At 39.6% G+C, this 25,651-nt stretch overlaps 1 protein-coding gene across 1 annotated transcript in view; it reads right to left on the bottom strand.

The window, feature by feature from the left end:
• LOC145417767 (uncharacterized) overlaps positions 1-21,759 on the bottom strand; it is a 31,408-nt gene extending 9,649 nt beyond the window's left edge. The window contains exon 1 of the mRNA XM_080286374.1: positions 19,190-21,759. Coding sequence (XP_080142500.1) covers positions 19,190-21,759 — 2,570 coding nt within the window. The remainder of the gene's footprint in view (positions 1-19,189) is intronic.
• Between the last annotated feature and the right edge of the window lie 3,892 nt (positions 21,760-25,651).

The raw sequence follows: 25,651 nt of genomic DNA, 5'->3' as shown, positions 1-25,651 counted from the left end.
GCTAGATTTAAATTTCCTGGATATATCTTGATTCAAAATTTCAGACCCAAAGGAGGCATATGTTGCCTTGCTAAATCAGAAATTGCCCTGGAGGAGATTACTAAATTTAATTGTCCTTTTTTCGACTATTCCGTATACAAATTAAATTCTTTTGGTAAAATTAAGTATTTCTGTTGTGTTTACCGTTCCCCTAATGCCCCTTCAGAGCCGAGTTTATTTGACTCTCTGTCTTTACAACTAATGTCCTCAACATTAATACTGCATCAGAAATTACTATTCTGGGTGATTTTAATGTCCATAATGTCAAATGGCTCACTTATTCACCCAGAACTGATGACTCTGGTCTTGAATGTGAGCTATTTGCAAACTCATTTAATCTCACCCAGTTAAGTCAGTCAACCCACCTGTGTACCAGACAACCCCGATCAAAATCCCCACCTATTGGACTTGTTTCGAACAACCAATTCAGATAATTATAATGTCGAAGTGAAGTCCCGCCTTGGATCCTCTGATCATTGTCTGATTCAAACCACCAGTTTCACACCTACCACACCCTCCTGCTCTGAACCTGTCATGATGACTAAATGGCACTACGACAGGGCAGACTGGAAGGGACTTCAAAATTTTCTCATGGATGTTCCTTGGACCTCCTTTTTCTCCCATGATGCAAATTCCTCATTGGGCCACATACAGGATTTCATTAAAGTCGGCGTGGAAACATTCATTCCCCATCATAGTTACAGAAAAAGATGTAATTCTCCTAAATGGTTTGACCACAATTGTGCTAGAGTAACAGAACATAAAACAATGGCCTATAACACTTATACAAGGACCAAAACCAAAGAAGCCTTTAACTATTATAAAAATATCAGAAACCATGCCAAAACTATTATCAATCTTTCTAAATCAAACTTTCTACATAGACAAGCTAACAAACTACTAAACAATCCAAATGATGATAAAATATTCTGGTCAACCCTTAATTCATTCAAAACTAACTTCACTACCACCTCTTCCATTCCACCGTTACAGTCCCCCAATGGAAATCTAGTAAGTGACCCACGCGGAAAAGCCAACCTTCTCGTTGACATTTTTTCAACAAACTCGACCCTAAATTCAGAAAATCATAATATTCCTGTACTTGATCTTGATTCCCCGCAAATACCTCCTTTCATGATTCACACCAGACACATACAAGCCGAATTACAAAATCTATCAGCCTACAAAGCCACTGGTCCAGATGAAATTCCTTCAACAGTACTTAAAAATTGCTCCTCAGTGTTGGCTCCTGTATTAGCAAAATTTTTTCACTTATGCATCCGTACCTCAATTTTTCCAGCCCCTTGGAAAGAAGCAAATATCCATCCTGTTCCTAAAAGGGGGCAACTTCTGATCCATCAAACTATAGACCAATTGCAATAACCTCCGTTCTCAGTAAAGTTTTTGGGACACTAATTAACAAACACATAGTCAAGCATCTAGAAATCAATAAACTGATCAATGATCGGCAGTATGGATTTAGACAGGAACGTCCAACTGTACATATTCTTTGCCTTCTTACCCATCAGATTAACAAAACAATAGACCAACATGGTGAAACACACAGTAGCACTTGATATTTCAAAAGCATTTGACAATATGGCACCAGCCCTTATTGTCTAAGATGTCACACTATGGCCTTGCATTACTGGTTCCTCTAATTTCTTCTTACCTTCATAGTAGAAAAATATGGGTCATGGTAGATGGAATTTATTCTCAGTTTCATTCCATAAATACTGGTGTACCTCAGGGATCAGTTTTGGCGCCAACCCTCTTCCTCATTCATATAAACGACCTCCTATCTGTCACGCACAACCCAATACATTCTTATGTTGATGACTCGACCCTTCGTAGTTCTTTCACATTTAGTACCTCCTTTACACAATTTGATTTTATAAATTCCCAAATAAACACAGCAATTTCTCTGAACCGGGACCTTTCTAAAATTAATCAATGGGGACAAAAAAATCTGGTCTCATTTAATGCTCTGAAAACTAAATACATTAATTTCTCCAATAGAAAGAATCCCTCAGACTCACACATAATTTTAAATGATGGCAGTATTCCCATATCCACTACAATTGATATCCTAGGTGTTACTCTAAACCCCAACCTAAACTGGACAGCTTATGTTAAATCCCTGCTAAAAATGCTTCTAAAAAACTGGGACTTACGTACAGAGTTCGTGAGTTCTTCACTGACGAGCTGATGGCCACAATATATATACAAAAGTCATGTGTGTTCTCAGATCGAATACTGTTCACCACTGTGGAGTGGGTGTGGAACGGTTGCATTGAGGCAGTTGAACAAAATTCAAAATAAAACCATTAGATTAATCAATAATCCTGCTATACCGCAGGACCTTCCTCCGTTATCAGTACGTAGAGATGTTGCTTCTTTAGCACTATTTTATCGATATTTTTACCGTAAGTGCTCTAACGAACTGGCTTCAATTGTACCTCCCCTTCACACTCTCTCCCGAAACACTCGGGCAGCTGGGAGCGCCCATGAACTCACACTCTCTCCCCCACAATGCAGAACCTCTCCTTATCAAAATTCATTTATCCCCAGAACTACTACTCTCCGGAATTCACTTTCTGGGAGTTGCTTCCCACATATTTAATCCTCTCGATTTTAAATCCAATTGTTATAAGTATTTTATGAATGGAGGATGCCTTTAGGCACATGGACTGTGTATATATATATATATATATATATATATATATATATACACACATACAGTAGAAGTTCATTAGTCCAAACACTGATAATCCGAAAATCTCAATAATCCGAATTTTTGAAGAAGGCTGACAGAAACTCTAAAAGTATAAAAAAAAAAATAAAATAAATAAAAAATTCAAACTGAGCACCAAATGTGCCAAAGTGCCAAGCGGTGTGGTCATGGAAGCTTCATGGAAGAAAGCTTCTGTATACAGTGCTCGTCAGAAGTATCGGGCGCCTGCATCCCTCCTACGAAACAAACCTTTCAACATTGAAAAAACATATAAATAATGCATTTTATTTACTTTTAATGCTTGGTAGGGTATGCTTTACATTTCTTCACGGACCTGAGACATCTTGGAAGTGAAAGGGCGAGGTTCCTGAGGTGCTGGAGGGGTATTTTGTCCCAGGAGTCACGAATGGCTGCTTCCAGCTTAAGCAGAGAGCTCACGTCCTTCCCTTGGAGATTCTTCTTTATGAGGTACCAGAGGTTTTCTATCGAGTTGAGGTCTGGGCTATTGCCTGGCCAGTCTTTCATGAATGATACCTCGCAGTCACGAAGCCAATTGGTGACCAATTTGGCTTTATGAGCAGGTGCACCACCCTGCTGAAACACTCGTGCACCTGTGAGCTCAAAGGACTCAGGTAAATGATCACAAAGAAGCTCCAGATAAACGTCCTGATTCACTCTGCAGTTCTTGGGAACCACAACAAGCTTTCCCAAACCTTTACCAGAGAAACAAGCCCATACCATGAGTGAATCAGGGTGTTTAACTGTGCTTTCCATGTAACGGGGGTCATGCGGGTCACTACCTTTGTGCCGGTACACCCGTGCTCCTCGATTACAAGTAACACTAAACGTTGCCTCATCAGACCAAAACACTGATAACCATTGCTCCTCACCCCAGTTAAGGTATTTGTTAGCAAAGGCAAGCCTACGAAGTCGCTGGTAACGTGTAAGATGAGGCTTTCTCACAGGCCTGTGACTTGTGTAACCAAGTTCATGGACTTTTCGAGACACCGTGCACACAGAAACCTCACCAAACACTTCCGGGTTGCTCTCCTTTATTTTCCTTGCACTCACACGAGGATTAGACTCCAATGCACGTTTTAAAACATTAACAGGCCTCGGGGAAGTTTTCCTGGGCCTACCAGACCGCGGTTTCTTTGTGGGAACGTCACCACTATTTTCCACTCGAAAACGGGTGCACCACCTACGCACTGTCGATCGAGCCACACCAACCAATTCACTAAATTTCTTTCGTGGGGTGGCCTGCCTCCTTTAGAGCAATGATCTGGGATATGATTTCACTCGATAGTTCACGGGTAGGGGCCATAACAAAGTGGCGAAAGCCAAAACACTGCGGGACACTAGGTAAAAAATGGCGCAATAAGAGAGGGAGACGCGGCGGAGTTCCTCTCTCTCACGCAGCCTGTAGGCAACTGAGGCAGGAACCAACCAGCACGCAGTACGGCCTCAAGCTCCCGTGGCATCATGCTAGCGCCCCAAACATCTGGCTCAATTTTTAGTATATACCAAAAACGGGTGATTCTTTTTTCGCCAAAAGTATTGCGCGTCCTGCCATGGGCGCTCGATACTTCTGACGAGCACCGTACTGTACTTTGATAAACTGGTGCATTTTGTCGAACAAAATAATCATTACAATGGGGCTGAGGTGATCAATTTCCATATTGTGTGAAACAAGTTCTACAAAAAAATTTTGCAGAATGTCAGGTTCTACAAGAAATGTGTGCAGCCTGTCAGGTAGGCTGATATCTGTGACAGGCTGAAGTGCATGAGCAACCAGGCAGGTAAATCCACTGATGGTTTTGGGACAATTCGCCGTCACAACAATACAATTCGCGCACCCTGGACGATTCCCTGTCATTCTATAAATATACTTCTTGATTAATTAATACTTTAATAACTAATTTTTGGGGGGATCTATCAGAGTCTGTGTTCATTCAATAGCACAGGTTTTGGATATAATAAGTTGCACTTTTAGACTATAATTAACTTGTTTCTACCTTGCTGTAGTTGACTTTGAATTATATTTTAGTGTCACCCATAGCTGTATTTATAAATTTCCATTGGTGCTACATCATCCTGGGTATATTTTAAAACGACTTTGAAGAGGTACAAGTATTCAAAAACCAGAGAACTTCTTAAATAAACTGATATGTAAATAAACGACCCGGAAACGTCCTGACGGGGAGTCATCCATGTTTTGACAGTGAATTGTGCTTTTCAATACATGCATATTATTATTAACCCTGGACTTACTCTCTCTAATTGGATTTACCTGCCTACAGCTGCTGTTTTCAACACTATATGCATTACTGGTGGGTTAACCCACCAACTGCTGGCTATTTTTAGCCCTATGGGTCACCCCAGTGCCAGCCATTTTTCGATCTTTTTTTTTTTTTGGCTAAAATGATAGATTTTGATGTGGAAACGAATTTCGCCATCAAAATGCTCACCGAGGCTCGGAAATGAGTTTTATTGAGTCCTGCATACTCATTTACGGGTATAGCCACTCTCTCACGCTCACCACGTGTGTGAGAAAGCCATTTTCTATGTAAGGTATACTCAGGTATTTATGCTGGGAAGGTATAGCAATGTTCAGTACACTTTTCTGATTACTTATTACTTCAGCATCTATCACAATTTGCATGTCTTTCTCACTGTGAATGCATTATCTTACACTTACTTGAAGATAGGTACAACCTGACTTCATTACGTACAGTCCTGGCACTTACAAGAAGGTATTTACAACTTGACTTCACTATATAGTCCTTACACTTACAAGAAAATATTTACAACTTACATTTACGTGAAAATATTTACAAAATGCCTTCACTATGTACAGCACTGGGTGAGGCACACACGCAGAGTGAGGCAGAGTCTACATCTTTTCTATCCTTAATGACCTAGAGCAGCTTGTACAGCACCCTACCCATATCCCAGACTGCCTTGGAGAGAGTTTCAACATACTTGACCTCTTCCTTACAACTAATCCTTCTGCTTACACCGCTAATCTTTTCTCTCCGTTGGGCTCCTCCGATCACAACCTTATCACCTTAACTTGTCCTATCACTCCAGTACGGCCTGTGGACCCTCCAGGGAAACGTCGCCTGTGGCATTTTGGAGCTGCGGAGTGGGAGGCCCTCAGGCAGTACCGTACTTCGTGGGGTGGAAGACGCACTTTTTTGTCTCAAAATCATCTTTAAATATCCCCATGCGTCCTTGGAGGCGAAACTACCTTGGCTCCATTTAGAAGAATCACTCATACAGAGGATCACCTCACTGTTTGGCAGTCAAGTATTTTTTTTTTAGAGTATAAACACCTTTGATTTATTGTAAAAAGTTACATTCAGTTGTGTATATACTCAGATTCTAAGATTAGAAACACCCAGGCTTAAGAAAAAATTTTGGGTTTGTTTACAACTGGCAATGTGATGGTCTGGGGGTTTAGCGGTATAGCAATTTAGCATCTAGCATACACACTGCTTTAGCAGGCTGACATGATCACTGGTGAACTCCCTGTTAACCTTCTGAAATGCAGTCACGATCACTTTGCCTGCCATCCATTCAGTAGCTTGTAAGAGAATCATACTGGAGATGATGGATAGCATGAACTGTAACAGACGTCTCATATGGAAATTCAATAACTCTTGTTTGGCTGGCTTCTCTTATTGATATTTTGTTTCATTAGAGACAAGAATATAACAGAAGGAAACAGTTTTATATTACTGTTACTGAAAAACGGGAAAAACAACTGCAACATTAAGCAGTACTGTCTGAAATTACAGCTTTTTAGCAGTTTAGCACCTAGCATTCCCCCAACTCTCAGAACATGATCACTTCTGAACCCCTTGCTAACCTTCAGAAAGGCAATAATGATCACTTCACTTGCTATCCAATCACTGACTAACAAGGGAATCATATTGGAGATGTTGGCTAGCTTGACTTTTGTTGAGTCATTGTAACAGACGTCTGTCTCATATGGAAATTCAATAACCCTTGTTTGGCTGGCTTCTCTTACTGATATTTTGTTTCATTAGAGACAAGAATATAATAGAAGGAAACAGTTTTATACTACCGTTACTGAAAAACGGGAAAAACAACTGCAACATTAAACAGTACTGTCTGAAATTACAGCTTATTAGCAGAGTAGCAATTTAGCACCTAGCATTTCCTTAACTCTCAGAACATGATCACTTCTGAACCCCCTGCTAACCTTCAGAAGGGCAATAATGATCACTTGCTATCCAATCACTAACTAGCAAGGGAATCATATCAGAGATGTTGGCTAGCAGAACTTTTGTTAAGTCATTGTAACAGACGTCTGTCTCATATGGAAATTCAAAAATCCTTGTTAGGCTGGCATCTCTTACTGATATTTTGTTTCATTCGATACAAGAGCATCACAGAAGGTAGCAGTCTTATATTACTGTTAGTGAAAAATGGGAAAAAGTTGCAACATTAAATAATACTTCCCGAAATTACAGCATTATTAGCGGTTTAGCAATTTAGCAGTTTAGCGCCTAGCGATATGGAAATTCGATCACCCCATGTTAGGATGGCTTCTGGTACTTTTAGGGTACATAAAAAGGTGTAAACATTCCTTGTAATTGATTTTTGAAAACATGGTTGTGTTGTTGGATTCTAAAGTTCACACATGTAGGCATTTGAAGACATGCAGGCATTTGTTTAGGAGATATAGTGTATTCACTTAATGGCCTTTGTATTTTCTTAATTGAATGAAAGAACTGGTTTAATTGAGTTTTGTTTTTTTAAGTTCACGAAAAATAATACTTATCTCTATATACTGATACGTATGTAGTGTACTTTAATAGAGATGAACATCACATCTCAAATTACTTTACTAAAGGAATTGGACACTTCATATTTCAAAAACAAACCAGTAGTGTTAAGATGGCGTCGTGGTATGGATAACATTTTATAAGGAAGGGGTTGTTTGTTTGTTATCTTGTCTTGTACCCTTCTTTTACATAAAAATAAAGACACCAAACATATATATACAGTACTGAAGAGAGACTCTAATGTGTTAAGATAGTGTCATGGAATGAAGTAACGTTACGTAAGGAAGGGGTTGTTTGTTTTCATGTCTTGTACCCTTCTTTTACATAAAAATAAAGAAACCAAAGACAGATATACAGTACTGAACAGAGGTTCTGAAAGGTGAGTGTGTATTTTAGTGAAAAATACTCATATCAAGCAACCTTTCTGTAGTCTTAGTCAAGCCATACTTTTTTTCTCAGAGCTTCCCTTCCAGAATTAGGGTGAGTCTTTCACACTGCAGCGTCTAACATGCCACGAAATACAGTATTTCTTTGATTTTCCCTGGAATGATTATTGCTTCCATGGCCGGGAGCCATCTGAGTGTGCCTTGCGCATTACGGAGGTTATTCTCTCGGGCATGGAAGCATACATTCCTTTCTCATATCCTTTGACTAACACAAGAAAGCCTTGGTTTAATCACGCTTGTTCTAATGCTGTCTGCAACAAGGAGAGGGCTTACAAAAGGTGCCGGAGCCAACCCACCCCTGAATCACAACATCTTTACGTTTCTGCCCGGAATCGTGCTAAGTGTGTTCTTTGCTCTGCTAAAAATAATTTCATCCGTACTAAATGCTCTCAACTCTCCAACTCAAATTCTTCCCAATCCTTCTGGCACCTTGCCAAAAACCTTTCTAACAACTTTACCTCATCATCCTTCCCTTTTCTTTTGTACTCTGATGGTTCTGTAGCTATTTCTTCTACTGATAAAGCAGATCTCTTCACGCAGACTTTCTCCTCCAATTCCACCTTAGACGATTCCGGTGCTGTTCCTCAATCGCTTCCCGCCTCTGACTTCCTCATGGCTGACATTAAAATTTCTTCAGCTGATGTATTTTCTGCCATCACTGGCCTCAATACTAACAAGGCATATGGGCCTGATGGAGTCCCTCCTGTTGTTCTCAAGAACTGTGCTTCTGTGCTTACACCCTGCCGAGGCAAACTCTTTCGCCTTTGTCTGTCAACTTGTAACTTTCCTTATTGTTGGAAATTTGCTCTCATTCAGCCAGTCCCAAAGAAGGGTGACCACTCCCAACCCTCCAACCATTGTCCAATTGCTTTAACGTCCTGTATTTCAAAAGTTTTTGAGTCAATTCTCAACAGGAAAATTTTGAGGCATCTTTCCCATCACAACCTTCTTTCTGATCATCAGTACGGGTTCCATCAGGGATGCTCCACTGGCGATCTTCTTGCCTACCTTTCAGACTCCTGGTCATCCTCCTTTCGGGACTTTGGCGAAAGCTTTGCCATTGCACTTGACATCTCAAAGGCTTTTGATCGAGTGTGGCATAGAAGACATAAGAAGACAATGCCCCTATGATTACCATACACTTCTTGCTCCCCTTTTCATTTGTACAAGGGAATAATTATACCTGGCTTCCAATCCTCTGGGACTCTACCTTCCTCCCAGGCCAACCTGCACATATTCCACATCCATTCTACTACTGTCTCTCCCCCATGCTTCAGCATTTCACCACACACTCCATCATTTCCTGGGGCTTTCCCCACTTTGATTTTCTTCACTGCTTATACAACTTCCATCCTACTGATGTCCTCCTCTCTTCTCACATCCCTCCGTCTCCCAGCCATTCCCCAGCTGCCTATACTCGCATTACTCTCATTCTCTCTGTTCAACAATTCATTAAAGTGTTCTCTTCATCTGCTCACATTCTCTCCCTTCTCCACTAGTAATGTACCATTATTATCTTTCACTCCCCGACTAATTTCCCTGCCACCCTGTCTAACTCTCATTACCTCTTTCCAGAACATTTTCTTATAGTCCCTCCATTTACACTCAAATTCCTTCCAAATTCCTCATCCACTCTCTTCTTACTCTCTCTTACTGATCTTTTCACCTCTCTCTTCCTCTCTACATATAACTCTCTCTTCCATCTCTCAACTTATTCTACACCCCAGTTTCTCATCTAATCACTATATGCTTTTTTTTTTTTTGCCACAGCCTGTCTCACCTCTTCATTCCATCATGCTGTTCCTTGCACCTCCTTTCGTCTTCTCTTAACCCCACACACCACCTCACATGCTGCACATATTTCTTCTGTAAATATCTTTCACACACCTTCCACATCCTCCATCTGCTCCAATTTATATATACCCAATCGCTCCTCCACTCCTCTCTTATATTCTGCCTTTTCTCATCCTCTTGTATCCTTTCCACTCTCCTTGCATCTACTTCTTCCTCCCGTCCTTCCCTCTTCTATTTCTCCATTTTACTTGGCCCTTAATTCTGACCACCACCAGAAAGTCCAATCCCCCACTCTCTATAAGCTCTTGCATCCATTACACACCTTCACATCCTTTCATCCACACATACACAGGTCGCCGACAGAGACGGAGCTCTTCCTGGGTCGTGGGGAAATAATCGCTGAATCGGCGACGAAAAGGAGACCAGCCTATTTGTGATTATGTGAATGAGTGCGTGAATGGTGGTCCCGTCAGACAGTAGTTAATAAAAACCGTGGTTTTGGTTATAAAAAGTACAAGATACAGTGGAAATAGAAAGTCTCCATATGGTTGCATCATGGCAAAAAGGGACGGTGCCTTGTTTATATCTGGCAAGAGAGATTTTGTGGGCTTCTCCGAAGATGATGTTGGAAATGGAAGTACTAAGCTGAACCAAACAAGAGTAGTGGGAGTACAGAAAACAGTGGAGAGGAATGTCCAGGAATTAAAAAAGGTATGGGCAGTAATTAGAGTTACAAGAAGGACCACAGAGCAGGAAAATGAGATCAAAATTCTATGGAAAAAACTGGAAAAAGTTTGTACACTCAGTGATGAACAAGAAAGAGAAGTCACAGAATTAAAAGTGAGTAATGAATCTACCTCTAATGAAATACAACAGCTTAAGAGGGGGAATAAGAGGTTGGAAAAAGAAAGGGATAGGATGAAAAGCAAACTACATTGCACTCGCCTAACTCACTGTAATTTCCTTCTGAATTCATGCCATGAGTTGGAAAAACGTGTTAAAAAAAACACACCTTATGGGGAAAAATATATATGATTCTGCCATGGTGTCGGGCAGCCTAATATACCATTAATGGAATTCATCTTAACACCACTTAACACTAACATCTTGTCTCGGAAGTATGTACTGCATATCTTATAATGATAATAAACAACAGTAAAAGACATTACATATCCTTGTATGATAATAAAAAATACAGAAAAGCATTAACCTAAATCCTACAGATGACAATGCTTAAGTCGACGAGAGACGGGTAACGGTTTCGGCACACTAGCCTGGTTTCAGTACTGGTCACTAGGTGCAGGTGGTGTGGGTGGAGAAAGCATTATTCTGATTGGCTGCACAATCACAAGGACTGTATGCATGAATATGATTGGCTTCCAGTCGCGAGTTGTAGCTACAATACCGTGAGTTAAACCTCTCCTCAGAAATAAACCATTTTCTAATGGTAAAACGCGAGTTAAAGCATTTTCCGTGAGTTCAGTGATAATGGTGACTTAGATAAGGACACCGTGAGTTAGATAATTTGTTAATTAGAAGTCCGTGAGTTATGCGAGTGCACCGTTGATGAGTATGAATCCAAATCAAGGATGCAAGATGAGCACATTAAAGAAATCAAAGAGCAACATAAGGGGTGGAAGAAAATTCAGGAAGAAGGAAATGTAAATTTGAAAGAGATTATAGAACAACAAAGCAAGGAAAAGGTGGAGAAGGAAGTGGTTAGGGTACTGGGAAGTAGAGAATATTTAGTCAGGGATGTAGCAGATAAGAAAAAATGTATAATAATTTCAAGAGTAAAAGAAAAATGTATGAGAGAAAGATCAGAAAGAGAAAGAGAAAAACTGAGTAAGGTTAAAGAAATAATATCAATAGTCATGGAGGAAAACAACGAAGCTCAAGAAGAGACTGAAGAGGTGTTTAGGTTAGGGAAGCACAAGGAAGGAGGGAAAAGGCCATTGAAGGTAAAGTTCAAGTCCCAGGCAACAGTTAACGAAATTATCAGTAGAACATGGAAATTATCGGACAAGGAAGGGTTAAAAAATGTTTGGATAAGGAGAGATGCAAATGAGGAAGAAGGAGCTAAAAGAAAAGACTTAGTAAAGGAAGCAAAGGTAAAAAACAAACAGAGAACAGAGGAAGAGAAGACAGTGTTTTATTGGAGAGTCACAGATCAGAAATTAAGGAAGTGGTACCGGCAGAGAGGAGAAAAGAGGGTATAGAAAACATAAAAAATAACTGGAAGGTGGCATATACTAATATTGATGGTTTAATATCGGCAAGGCTAGAAATCAATGATTTTTTGAGGATACATGAACCTGATGTTATGTGCTTTGTAGAGACCAAGTTAAGAGAAGATATTGATGTTCACATGGGAGATGGTAAATACAAACTGTGGAGAAGAGACAGAAAAGAAAAAACAGGAGGAGGAGTAATGATAGCAGTGAAGAACAAAATAAATGTTGATACCGTGGAAATGGGAGATGGCAGGGCCGAAGTGATAAAAATGAAATTAGAAACTGGAGAGAACAACAAGAGAGATATGGCAGTAGTGTATGTTCCCCCTAAGACAAGAGCATGGACTGATGATGAATACCAGGAAATGTTGTCAGAAATGGAAAGATATTTACAGAATATGATTGAGAAAAGAAACAATATAATTTTAAAGGGTGACTTCAATTGTAAAGAGGTGAACTGGGAGGAATGGGACTCAGGAGGCGGCGAGGATTCGTGGGGCACTATATTATTAAATATAAGAATGAACAATGTGATGACGCAATGGGTCAAAGAAGAGACACGGTTTCGAGGTGAGGACACACCAGCAAGACTAGACTTACTGTTTACCAAAGAACCCAATGTAATAGAATCCTTGAAATATCTGTGCCCTATTGGAAAAAGTGATCATATGATCATTGAGTTCCAGATGATAACAGGGAATGTGGAGCCAAGAGACGAGCTTTATAGGCAGGGAAGGTACAACTTTGGGAAAGCAAACTTTACAGGATTGAGAAAATTTTTCAAAAATGCAGATTGGAGAAAATTCAGAGAAACAAGAGAGATACAGAGGAAGTGGGATATTTTTCTAGACCTCTATAATTCGGGAGTGGAAATATTTGTGCCAAGAGTAAAGGGGAAAGAAAACAGGAAAAATGAGTGGTTTAATAGAAGGTGTATGATAGCAAAAAAAGAGAGACACGGCATGGAACAACTGGAGAAAAAGAGGTAACAACAGAACAAAGGAAGAATATAAAAGAACTAGAAATGAATACACAAGAATATGCAGAGAAGAAGAAAGGAATTTTGAAAAAGGTATAATAGACAAATGTAAGGATGAACCCAAACTGTTTTATAGATTTGTTAATGGTAAACTGAATCAAAAGGAAGAAATCACCAAACTGAAAGTAGAAGGAGAGGTCTATAAGGATGCGGCAATGCAAGCAGAAATAATGAGCAAACGTTTCCAGTTAGTTTTCACTAATGAAAAAGAGTTTGTGGTAGGGTAGGGAGTGACTAGAAATGCAATGATAAAAGATATAAAAGTGGAAGTACAGGAAGTGTATAAATTGATAGAAACTCAAGATGAAAGGAAAGCCCCAGGACCAGATGGAATCTCTAACTGGGTACTGAAGGAATGCAAAGAACAACTGGCAGATAAGATTCACAGTTTAATTGTGTGTTCTCTGGAAGAGGGGAAAGTGCCTCAAGAGTGGAAGAGGGCAAATGTGGTACCAATTTATAAGGGAGGAAACAAAGAAGAACCTCTGAATTATAGACCAGTGTCCCTAACCAGTGTGGTCGCAAAATTGTGAGAAAGAATTCTGAAAGATAGATGGATAAAATATCTGGAAGAGATGAATATTTTGGCTGATAGTTTGGATTTAGAAGTGGAAGGTCATGTGTTTCCAACTTGTTGAGTTTTTACTCATAAGCAATTGATGTGCTACAGGAAAGAGATGGTTGGGTGGATTGTGTGTATTTAGATTTGGAGAAGACCTTTGACAAGGTACCCCATAAGTGACTAATGTGGAAACTAGAGCATATAGGAGGACTGAAGGGGAACCTCCTGGAATGGATGAGAGACTTTTTGATAGACAGACAAATGAGGACAGTAATAAAGGATAAAATGTCTGGATGGAGGGAAGCAACAAGTGGAGTCCCACAGGGCTCGGTGTTGACACCAGTAATGTTCCTGATTTACGTAAATGATATGGTAGATGGAGTGAACAGTTATGCAAGTGTGTGTGCTGATGATGCAAAGATCTTGAGGAAGGTAGAGGTTGAGGAGGACTGTAAAATGCTGCAGGAGGATCTGGATAGGATACACGAATGGAGCCGAACGTGGGAAATGAAATTCAATGCAAAGAAATGTAAAATATTAGAAATGGGTAAAAGTACCAAGAGGCCATCATTGAATTATTTGATGGGTAATGAACCAATCACAAAAGCGAGAGAAGAGAAAGATTTGGGTGTGCTAGTCCAGGACAGTTTGTCACCTGAAAAACACATTAACAAGACAGTTAGAGATACATATAAACTCCTGACTAATATAAGAGTAGCTTTTCATTATATGGATGAGGAGATGATGAAAAAATTGATAGTGGCCATGTTCGCCCTAGGTTAGAATATGCAGCAGTAGTGTGGTCCCCACACAAAAAGAAAGATATAAACAAGATTGAGAGAATACAAAGAACAGCAACCAAAATGATCCCGTCTGTCAGATCTGTCGTACAGAGAGAGGCTGGAGAAGCTGGATTTGCCTTCCTTAGAAGAAAGAAGAAAGAGAGGCGACATGATTACAGTGTTCAGGACCATGATGGGAGTAGATAAAATTGACTAAGAAGATCTGTTTTTATGGGATAAGAGATTAACAAGAGGACACGGGATGAAACTGAAGAAGCCAAGCTGCTTGAAGGATATCAAGAAATATAGTTTTCCTTATAGATGTATAGACCTGTGGAATAGTCTGGACAAAGAGATCGTCCAGTCTAAAAACTTAAACGAGTTTAAAGCTAAATTTGACTTATTGAGAAACAGAGACGGGACCCCACGAGCGTAGCTCATTTCCTGTATATCAGAGTTCAAAAATGACACAGAGACAATTAGGCAAGTTAGCAGTCTTATTGACCAGAGCAGTGATATTGAGGAGAAGATAACACAAGTGAATGAAGCTGTGCAAAGCTACAAAAATGATGTAGAAACCAAGTATGCTGAAATGGTGAAAGTAAAGAAAGACTTAGAAACAAGGGTGGAGGAAAAAAGCATTAAAAAGGAGGTGAAAAGAATAATCCAAAACAATCCAAAGTTAGTCAGAGATTCAGTAGAGATAAACAAATCAATAGTAATCACTGGTATAGAAGAGGAAGAAGTTAAAAACAAGATCACAAGAGACAAAAAGGAGATGGCAAATGTAATTAGCTTACTGAAAGAAGTATCAGAGGAAATCTGTAGTAAAGACATAGAGGAACACAAAAGGTTAGGGAAATACGAGAAAAGCAAGACAAGACCTCTAAAGGTGACTTTCCAGAGTGTAAACACTGTGGAAGAGATACTAAAAAATGCAAAGAATCTTAAGGAAAAAGAGGAGTTCAAAAATGTATGGATAAAAAGATGCCTAACACAAGAGGAACTGGAATTACTGAAAGAGAAAAGGGAGGAAGCAAAAACAAAAAATGAGGGAAGATCAGAAGAGGACAAGAAGAAATTTTTTTACAAAGTAATAGGATTGCAGGTACGAAAGTGGTACACAAACAGGATGGAAGAAAAAGGAGGAAGGTAGTAGAACCATGTCATGACAAGTATATAAACAAGATGATAAAGTTGATGTACTCAAATGTGGATGGAATGGTATCTTAAATTACTAGAGATGAATGATTATGTCAGAGAAAATGAACCACAATTAATATGCCTAACTGAAACAAAATTAATACCAAGGATATCAAATGACATACTAAACTTAGAGGAATACAATATATGGAGAAGAGACAGATATTTAAAAAAAGGAGGAGGAATTATAATATTAACTAAGAAAAATCTAAAAGTCAAGGAAATAAAACTAGATATACCATCACAAGTAGAACTGATTGCAGTAGAGATCGACACATCTGAAGGTAAAGTAATTGTAGCCAATTTGTACATGCCACCCAGATCAAACACATGGGAAAGAGATGAATATGAGGACCTGGCAGAGAGTACAATTCAGAGTGTAAGATCATTGCTACATAAAATGGAAGAGAAATCGGAAAGAATTATACTAACTGGGGACTTCAATACAAATATAAATTGGAATACTCTAGATATAAATGGCCAAGAAAGCTGTTGGGACCAAAAGCTCCTGGATCTCGTACAAGAGTTTTTCTTAACGCAACATGTGAGGGAAACCACCAGAAAAAGAGGACTTGATGTACTTTCAGTGCTAGATCTAATATTTACAAGGCAAGAAAATGATATTGACAGTTTAATATATCACCCTCCACTCGGCAAAAGCGATCATGCAGTACTAAATTATAACTTCAGGATAGCATATGACATAGTAAACAGCAATGATAGTTACAAAAAGAGCCTAAACTATAAAAAGGGAAATTATCAAGACCTAAAGAAGTATTTCTTGGAAGTTGATTGGGAAAATAAGCTTAGAGGACAAGATTTAAATGCTGTATATAAAAAATTTTGTGAATTTTATGAAATAGGAGTCCAGAAGTACATCCCACAGCACAAAGAAGCAGATAAGAAAATACAGAAATGGTTCAATACAGAATGTAAAAAATCAAAAGAAAGAAGAGATTTGTTGTGGAATAGATACAGAAGACACAATAGTGAAAGGGCGTATAATAATTACAAACAGGCAAGAAACGACTATACAAGAATAAGGAGGGAAGCCCAAAAACAGTTTGAGGAGGATATAATAAATAAAAGTACTGATCAACCAAAGCTGTTTTACAGCTATATCAGAAGCAAAACTAAAGTAAAAGATATAATACAATCCATTACGGACGAGGGAATCACTTATACACAAGAGAAAGATATTTGTGAAGCACTAAATAAGAATTTCCAATTAGTTTTTACAGAAGAAAAAAATTTTGAGAGGGACTATGTGGAACACGCATGTCCACACATAATACCAGATATACAAATAGCAGAAAAAATAATACAGGAGGAGTTAAGTAGATTAGACAGAGGAAAAGCAAGTGGTCCTGATGAAATTTCATGTTGGGTATTACGAGAATGTGCCAAGGAGTTATGTAAACCATTATTTTTAATTTTCAAGAAATCCTTGAGTCAAGGTAAACTACCTGATATTTGGAAAAAAAAAAGCAAATATTGTCCCCTTATTCAAAAAAGGAAATAGACAAAATCCACTCAACTACCGACCAGTATCACTGACCAGTGTTGTAAGCAAGGTATTAGAAAAACTTATAAGAAAAGCTTGGGTAAATCATCTAGAAGAACACAGTATGATAACAGAAAGACAGTTTGGTTTCAGAAAAGGAAAATCATGTGTTACTAATCTGTTGAGCTACTATGACAGAGTAACAAACACAATACAGGAAAGGGAAGGATGGGTGGACAGTATCTATTTAGATTTCAAGAAAGCTTTTGACACAGTACCACACCAAAGACTTTTATGGAAACTGTACCATCAAGGAGGAATTCGAGGCAAACTGTTTTGTTGGATGCAAGACTTTCTCATAAAAAGAGAAATGAGGACAGTACTAAGAGGAAACTACTCATCATGGAAAGAAGTGACTAGTGGAGTACCACAGGGTTCAGTGCTGGCACCAATCATGTTTTTAGTGTATATAAATGATATAAACAGTAACACTAGAAATGAGAGCTATCTGAATATGTTTGCAGATGATGCAAAAATACAAAGGAGAATTACTAACAAAGACTCTTGTAAAGAGCTACAAGAAGAATTAAATAAACTTCATGAATGGAGTAGTACATGGCAAATGGAATTCAATGTGGACAAGTGTCATGTAATCAAGTTTGGTAAAAGTGGAAAAACACCTGATTGGGATTATAAGTTAGGAAATAAAACCCTATACACATCAGAAAGAGAGAAAGACCTAGGTGTGATTATCAATAACAGACTATCTCCGGCTGACCACATCAGCGAGAAGGTACGGAACATGTATACACTGCTTGCAAATATGAGAATAGCATTCACAAACATAAATGAAGACATGCTAAGAAGGATAATAACATCATTCATTAGACCAACCCTGGAATATGCATCAGTAGTCTGGAGTCCTCATCTCAAAAAGCACATAGACAAGATTGAAAAAGTTCAAAGGGCCGTTACAAGATGGATACCAAGCTTCAGGGACCTAAGCTACGAAGAAAGACTAAATAAACTGAATCTACCAACACTACAGGAGAGAAGGAAAAGAGGTGACATGATAATGCTATATAAATGCATATCAGGAAAGGAGAAAATAGACATAAATGATTACTTAATATATGGAGAAGCATCAGCAAGAGGACACTGCAAAAAATTGCATAAGAAGAGAGGTGATAAAGACGTAAGGAAATTCAGTTTCCCAAACAGAGCAATTGATCAATGGAATGCATTACCGAATGAAATAGTGTGTGCCAAAACAATTCACAAATTTAAGGATATGTACGATAAATATGGTTTAAGACACGGGACAGTACGAGCTTGACTCATTCCTGTAAAGATACAATTAGGTAAGAACACACACACACACACACTATACTATATAAAATGAGGACTTTCTGTACAGGCAATCCTCATTTTAACCCTTTTACTACTCTGATGTATTTTGTACTTCTTTTTCTAATTACCATAAAAGTTTACTAAAAGTTAAGAGATTTTTCAGACTTGAGTGGTTAGATATAGCATCCACTGGGGTTACTGAAAGTTGTATCTATCCCCCTCTTCAGCACTCATGGGATTAATGAAGGTTTTACTTAACCCCTCTTTAGTAGTGAAGGGATTACTTAAGACTTTATTTAACCCCTCCTTAGCAGTGAAAGGGTTAATAATGACTATCTTCACTCCTCCACTTCAAAAAGTCTCTGTTAAGCTGTGTGAAACAGTTTGGTGGCAGCTGGAGTATACAGAAATATAGAAAACGTCATAGCACTGAAAATGGGTTAACTAATTTAATAAGGAGATATATTCTTAGTTTCATTTTTACTATAACCAAATGACTATTTTTTTTTTCTTGTACTTGGGAGACACTTTTCAGTCTGGAAGAGTCAGCTGTCATTAATCCCTTCAATACAAATATACCTTTTCTAGGTCTGATAAAAAGTGAACAAAAATAAATAAATAATAAACTAAATAAAAAAATAAAGATGTCTCTGGACTGAAGGGGGTTTGCACCTCTCTCTGGACTGACCTGTAATCCTTTCGCATCTCAGCAACTGAAGACGTAAACCCAACAATAATCTTGAGAGTAGAGGTCGGAGATACTGAGATGTGCAGCACCTTGTTCATCAAATCTGTGCGCTCTTTCTCAATTGCTGATAACGCTGGCTGTAAAGTTCCTCCTTCTCCGACTATGGCCTTCATGAGAGGTCGGTACATATTGACATTAGAGTCAGCCTTGTACACTGATGAGGCTTTATCGTGAGAGATCAAGAGGAGTGACTGCACCCTAAACATGTATGTCACCATCTTAGAGGGAGATGTTCGCCCTGTTTGATCAGACTTTTCAGCACATGAAGTAGTATCTCGCCGCTCCTCCCAGTAGTCACTAACGTCAGCCTGGAGGTATATGTTTTCCCCCTCCTCGAGTCCTAAAGTGCCCCACAGTTCCTCCAGTGTCTTAGCCAGAGCATCTATATAGTGCCACCTCACCCCCAGTACCCTCCAGCCTTGTCCTTCCCCTCGCCCTCCCCCTTCAGTCTGGGTAACAGCCAAGTAGGAGGGGCCTGATGTTTTGGGATGGCGGTGTGTAACACTGCCTCCCTGGCTTTCTGTCACATGATACTCAAGATTTTCAGGAAAGTAGGTCTTCTCTAACCGGTCCAGCATGAATGGAGGCTTCAGTACACACACATCCAGTTTCTCTTTGTAGTAAGAATATTCTTTCCTGTACTGGTCCTTGGTCTGCTTGAGAAGGATACGTTTTGCTAGGCACTCCTCCTGGGTGAGTGTGTTGCCAGCAGAGCCTCTCTTACACCAAATATCCTCTACTACACTTTCCCTGGAACGGTCACCAATGTCCCGTAGGGTCTGAACCAACAAGAAGAACAAAACTTCAGTCTTGTCCTCCTTATGTATCTCACAAAACTTATCAATGTGTGCAATAAGGGGCTTCAACCTATCCTGTCTAATATACTTGGCATTGACTGCACTGAGTGACTGCTTGTGATATGGCATTCTTCCTCCATGCTTCTTTGGCATCACCAAGAATTGTTTTTTTGATTCACCTTCAATATAATCATGTTCCTCAAGGCCTGTGGTATTATCATGTCCAATGCTTTCATCTGTCTGGCTTGAAACAGTCTTCTGTGATGCTTCCCGTCCCTCAAAACATCTCTTACGAGCTGAATTTCTTCTTGGCTCTGGTGGAGGTAAACATATGGAGACACTGTTTTCTTCATGATCACATCTATTTAACTGACACTGTGGGATACATGGTGGTGGTGTTTCAGGTTTCTCTTCCAACATACACACAGCACAGTCACCACCAATGTGTTCAACAAACTCTGCTGGCTTTTCTCGAAACAACTCGCACTTTTTCCTCTTTGAAACCTTCAAATAAACTCTTTTAATTTTGCGCTCACAGCTGATACAAACATTGACAGGATAAATGTCCGGCCTTTCATCTGAAATATCAACATTCCAGATTTTCTTTACATGCTTCACAATCTCCTGTTTTTGGATACCTTTCTTTGGGCCCTCATGTTTAACTGTCATTTCTCCACAGATTCTACATACCTTACCCAGTTTGACAGTATGCTGATCATTGGCTGACTCTTCATTCCCATCATCAGCTACACCATCGGGGCTTCCATGGTTGATGTTGCTCTCCTGTTTATTCCTGTCATTCCCATCATCAGCTACACCATTATGATTTTCATGGTTGACACTGCTCTGTTTATTTCTGACTGATTCATCACATTCAACATCTGTCACAGAACCACTACAATTCTGACTTGTGTTAACAGTGTAATGATATTTGTCTGCTTCTGAAAACTTATTATTAACAGTATCACCACCCAGATCTGTATTTACATCATGCTGATTTGAATCTGGCTCATTATGCTGGCTACTACTTATACTATCTTCTTGAGGGGCATCACTGTTGATCTGATTTGTGATTACCTTCCTTGGATCGCAGTTACTCACAGTTCCTTCATCTTCAGTGCTACAGGTGTGATCTTCAGTTGACTTCCTAGGCTCACACTGACTCACACTTCCTTGATTTCTAATGCTGGAGGTATACTGTTCAGTATTTGTGCTATGAAAGTACGCATTTCCTTTTACAATTTCAATGTAACTTGAGGAATCCTTAGTTTCACAAACATTTTCTGACTCATGCTGGTTTACAATGGTTGTACTGCAATCACTCTCCTGTGCTATTTGTTGATTATCCTTGTCTACCTCAAGTTCTAGAGAATCATGAACAATAATTTGATGTGCTTTGTCATTTCCACTTCCAGCATCCCCTGACCAAGGCACTATAGTATTTGTATGCTGATTCCCTTCATTTTGGTCACAACTCTTTGCATTACTAATGCCTTCTGATTCTTTCCGACTGTCTCTGCTAGTCAGTATTTGATGATTTTCTTCATTCTGGTCATGACTGTTTTTATTACTAATGGTTTCTGATAACGTTTGACTGTCCTGGCTGATTTGTGACTCATTATGAAAGTTGTTTTCTATTTCATCCAGTGTGCATCCTTCCCCAACAGTCATGAACACTGGTGAACTTTTGGTTACTTCTTCATCAAAATCCATTTCTTCTTCTGTTTACCTGTTCAGTCTGTTTTCACCTGATTGAACTGGGGCACTTCCACAACCTGAAAACTAAGTCATGGTTGCATGAACTTGCAAAGTTTTAGCTATAAAGTACAAATCAGTCTCCCTGGTTACTTGTCAAACTAGCTACTTCATTTACATAATCTAAGGTCAATGTTCACAGCTTATCCCTGCATGTTCTATATTTTTATCTGCTACTTCTTTTCATAACACAAGTACTTAAGAAGTCCTTCACTGAGTTTAATTCATGCTGTATTTGGGAATTACACTGTTTATGGATGATTATTATCTATACTAACACAATGAATACTCGGTGACTTACTGTACCACTTACTTTTCAATTTCAGTAAACTTAACTGAAGTTCTTGTTCCCCTTACTGCCACCAGAACCTGAGGGAAGAAGAAAAAAAATGTGTCTGTGGACATTAAAGACGTACTCATCCCTTTCAGTCCGGTGATGTAGTTCTTTGTTTATTCTTGCTGTCTCCAGATGATTTTATTCAGTTTTAGAGGGATTTTCTTTTTTTTAAAGCCTGAGGGGTTCAATACCACTGGCTGTCATTAACCCTTACTGACGTACAGCACAGATCCTGCCCAAATTGAATAATAATGTCTACGGGTAGCAAGAAAGAAATACAAAGTATGTTGTTATACTGAAGTGGTTAATACTGCCAAGCATCTTGAACTGAACAGATCTTGAATTTGGTTCTCTGTTATCTTGTTTTTGTTTTTTCTTGAAGGGAACAATTTGCAGGCTCTTGGCCTTTGGTTCCTTCTTCCTTGGAAAAAAAAAAATCACAAGTGCTATAGTAGGACTCGCGTAAATTTGCGGTTGTGGTGTGGCACGCACCTGTGTACAGTGTTGCCACGTTTTCTATACCGTTATCTCTCTCTCTCTCTCTCTCCTGGCGGGAGATGTGAGCCACCCTGAGTACTTTTGATTCTTTTATAAGTTATTTATAATTGTGCTTTCATTTGTTAATTTGGTTTTGTTATATTTAGTGATATTTATCATTTTATGTATACGGCGACAGATGACCCGTTATTGCAGTACCATGATTGATTTTCATTCATTCATTCTCTTTCCCCTTCCTCCATCTCTCTCTCAGCCTGACAATGCCTCCACCACCACCACCCCCCGTCATGCCGACAATTCATTTAACTTTGCCCCTCTCTCTCTCTCTCTCTCTCTCTCTCTCTCTCTCTCTCATTGCAAGAGACATTTTGGATATTTTCTTTTACATCATATTGTATATATTGTAAATTTGACATCATTTCCACACCACCCTTGAGGTCAAGGCCACCGACTGGGTGTGGAAGTGTTGCCGCTCGCGAGTGAATAATGTTTTTTTTTTTTTTTTACTTCGGTATTGGCATATGCCTACTATTTTGTCCTACATATTAGCTTATGATTATAAATGTGATTATTCCTCGCCCTTAAAATTACGGTAAAAGCCAGTAAATGTGAGCATTTTTCCCTAGCAACACCTGTACAAGCTATGTTTGGGTCTATGGAGGGGTACGTACTTTACCTTAGGCCAGACTGGGTGTGTCAGTGTTGCCACTCACAAGAATTATATGAATTATTTCTTTTACTGTGGATATTGGCATATTTCTTCTTTTTTCAGGCTCACAATCTTATGTCCATAACTGTGATATTATTACCCACCCTAAAACTACGCTAAAAAACATTAAAAGTTACTACAATTTCCATTAGCAACACTGTACAATATGTATGCCATGTTTCTGTGTTACTGTATAAATATTTTATGCATAATAAGATTGCTGTTGATTCATCCATCAAAATACACAAGTGTAAGTTTTATTCATCTGAATTTATCGTATTTGTGATGCCTTGTACATAAATAGCTTCCGTTTCACATCGCAAGTTGGGGAAACGTGGCACCATTGTACACAGGTGCGGGCCACACCACAGCCGCAAATTTACGCGAGTCCTACTGTAGTACCAGAATTAACTTTACATCACATGTATCAAGTAAACAGTCATTATCAGTACTAATGGTAAAGGTAATAATAATAATAATAATAATCTGGCCTTTTGTTTCTCAAAAGCGCCAGTTCTTCCTTTGGGAATTCACTGGCGCTCGACACCCATACATTATTTTTGCAGTTACAGTGCTCGTCAGAAGTATGGGGCGCCCTGCGTCCCTCCTGAGAAACAAACCTTTCAACATTGAAAAAACATATAAATAATGCATTTTATTTACCTTTAGTGCTTCGTAGGGTAGCCTTTACGTTTCTTCACGGACCTGAGACGTCTTGGAAGTGAAAGGGCGAGGCTCCTGAGGTGCTGGAGGGGTATTTTGTCCCAGGAGTCACGAATGGCGGCTTCCAGCTTAGGCAGAGAGCTCACGTCCTTCCCTTGGAGACTCTTCTTTACGAGGTACCAGAGGTTTTCAATCGGGTTGAGGTCTGGGCTATTTCCTGGCCAGTCTGTCATGAATGATACCTCGCAGTCACGAAGCCAATTGGTGACCGATTTGGCCTTGTGAGCAGGTGCACCGTCCTGCTGAAACACTCGTGCACCTGTTAGCTCGAAGGAGTCTGGTAAATGATCACACAGAAGCTCCAGGTAAACATCCTGATTCACTCTGAGGTTCTTGGGAAGTACAACAAGCTTCCCCAAACCCTTCCCTGAAAAACAACCCCATACCATGAGTGAATCAGGATGTTTAACTGTGCTTTCTACATACCGTGGGTCAAGTGGGTCACTACCTTTGCATGCTCCTCTGTTACAGGTAACACTAAACGTTGCCTCATCAGACCACAACACTGACAACCATTGCTCCTCACCCCAATTTAGATATTTATTAGCAAAGGCAAGCCTACGAATTCTCTGGCTGCTAGAGAGAAGAGGCTTTTTCACAGGCCTGTGACTTGTGTAACCAAGCTCATGCACCCTACGAGACACTGTTCTCACTGACACCTCACCAAACACTTCTGGGTTGCTCTCCTTAATTTTCCTTGCACTCACACAAGGATTAAACTCCACTGCACGTTTTAAAACATTAACAGACCTTGGGGAAGTTTTCCTAGGCCTACCAGACCTCGGTTTCTTTGTGGGAACTTCACCACTGTTTTCCTCCCGAAACCGCGCACACCAACGACGCACTGTCGATCGTCCCACACCAACCAATTCACTAATTTCCTTTGTCTGGTGGCCTGCCTCCTTTAGAGCAATGATCTGGGATATGATTTCACTCGATAGTTCACGGATAGGTGCCATAACAAAGTTTTGAAGGCCAAAACACTGCGGGACACTCGGTAAAAAATGGCGCAATTTGAGAGGGACACTCGGCGGAGTTCCTCTCTCTCAGGCAGCCCGTGGGCAACTGAGGCGGGAACCAACCAGCGCGTCAGAAGGCCTCAGGCTACCGTGACGTCATGCTCGGAGCTCAAACTTGTGGCTCAATTCTTACCCCCAAAAATGGGGTGATTCTTTTTGGGCCATAAGTATTGCGCGCCCGGCGGACATCGCTGAATACTTCTGACGAGCACTGTACAAGCATTGTGACATTTCTTGTATATAATACAAGCTACATCATATATACATGAAAGTGGCAATAATTAAACCTTATAATCATCCATCATAGTACCTCTCTCCAGGTCATAGCATTTTGAAAAAGGAAAGGCTTTCAGCTGTCTCTTAAAGGATTCAACAGTACAGAGTTGTCTTATGGACAATGGCAATCTGTTATATAATCTAGGGGCTCTATACGCGAAAGAACAATCAGAGAAAGATGACTGGTGAATGGCTCCTGGCTCATCAAGATGCAAGGAATCATCTTCACTGCGTAACATCACACCCAGGCGTGCCGATGGGAATTTTAACAATCCAGCAAGATACTTA

This window comes from Coenobita brevimanus, chromosome 111 (genome assembly GCF_032717465.1).
Source record: "Coenobita brevimanus isolate Jiangsu-jjx chromosome 111, ASM3271746v2, whole genome shotgun sequence".
In the NCBI taxonomy this organism is placed as follows: Eukaryota; Metazoa; Arthropoda; class Malacostraca; order Decapoda; family Coenobitidae; genus Coenobita; species Coenobita brevimanus.
Note: the sequence above shows the minus strand (reverse complement) of the source record. Positions and strands in the feature narration are given on the sequence as shown.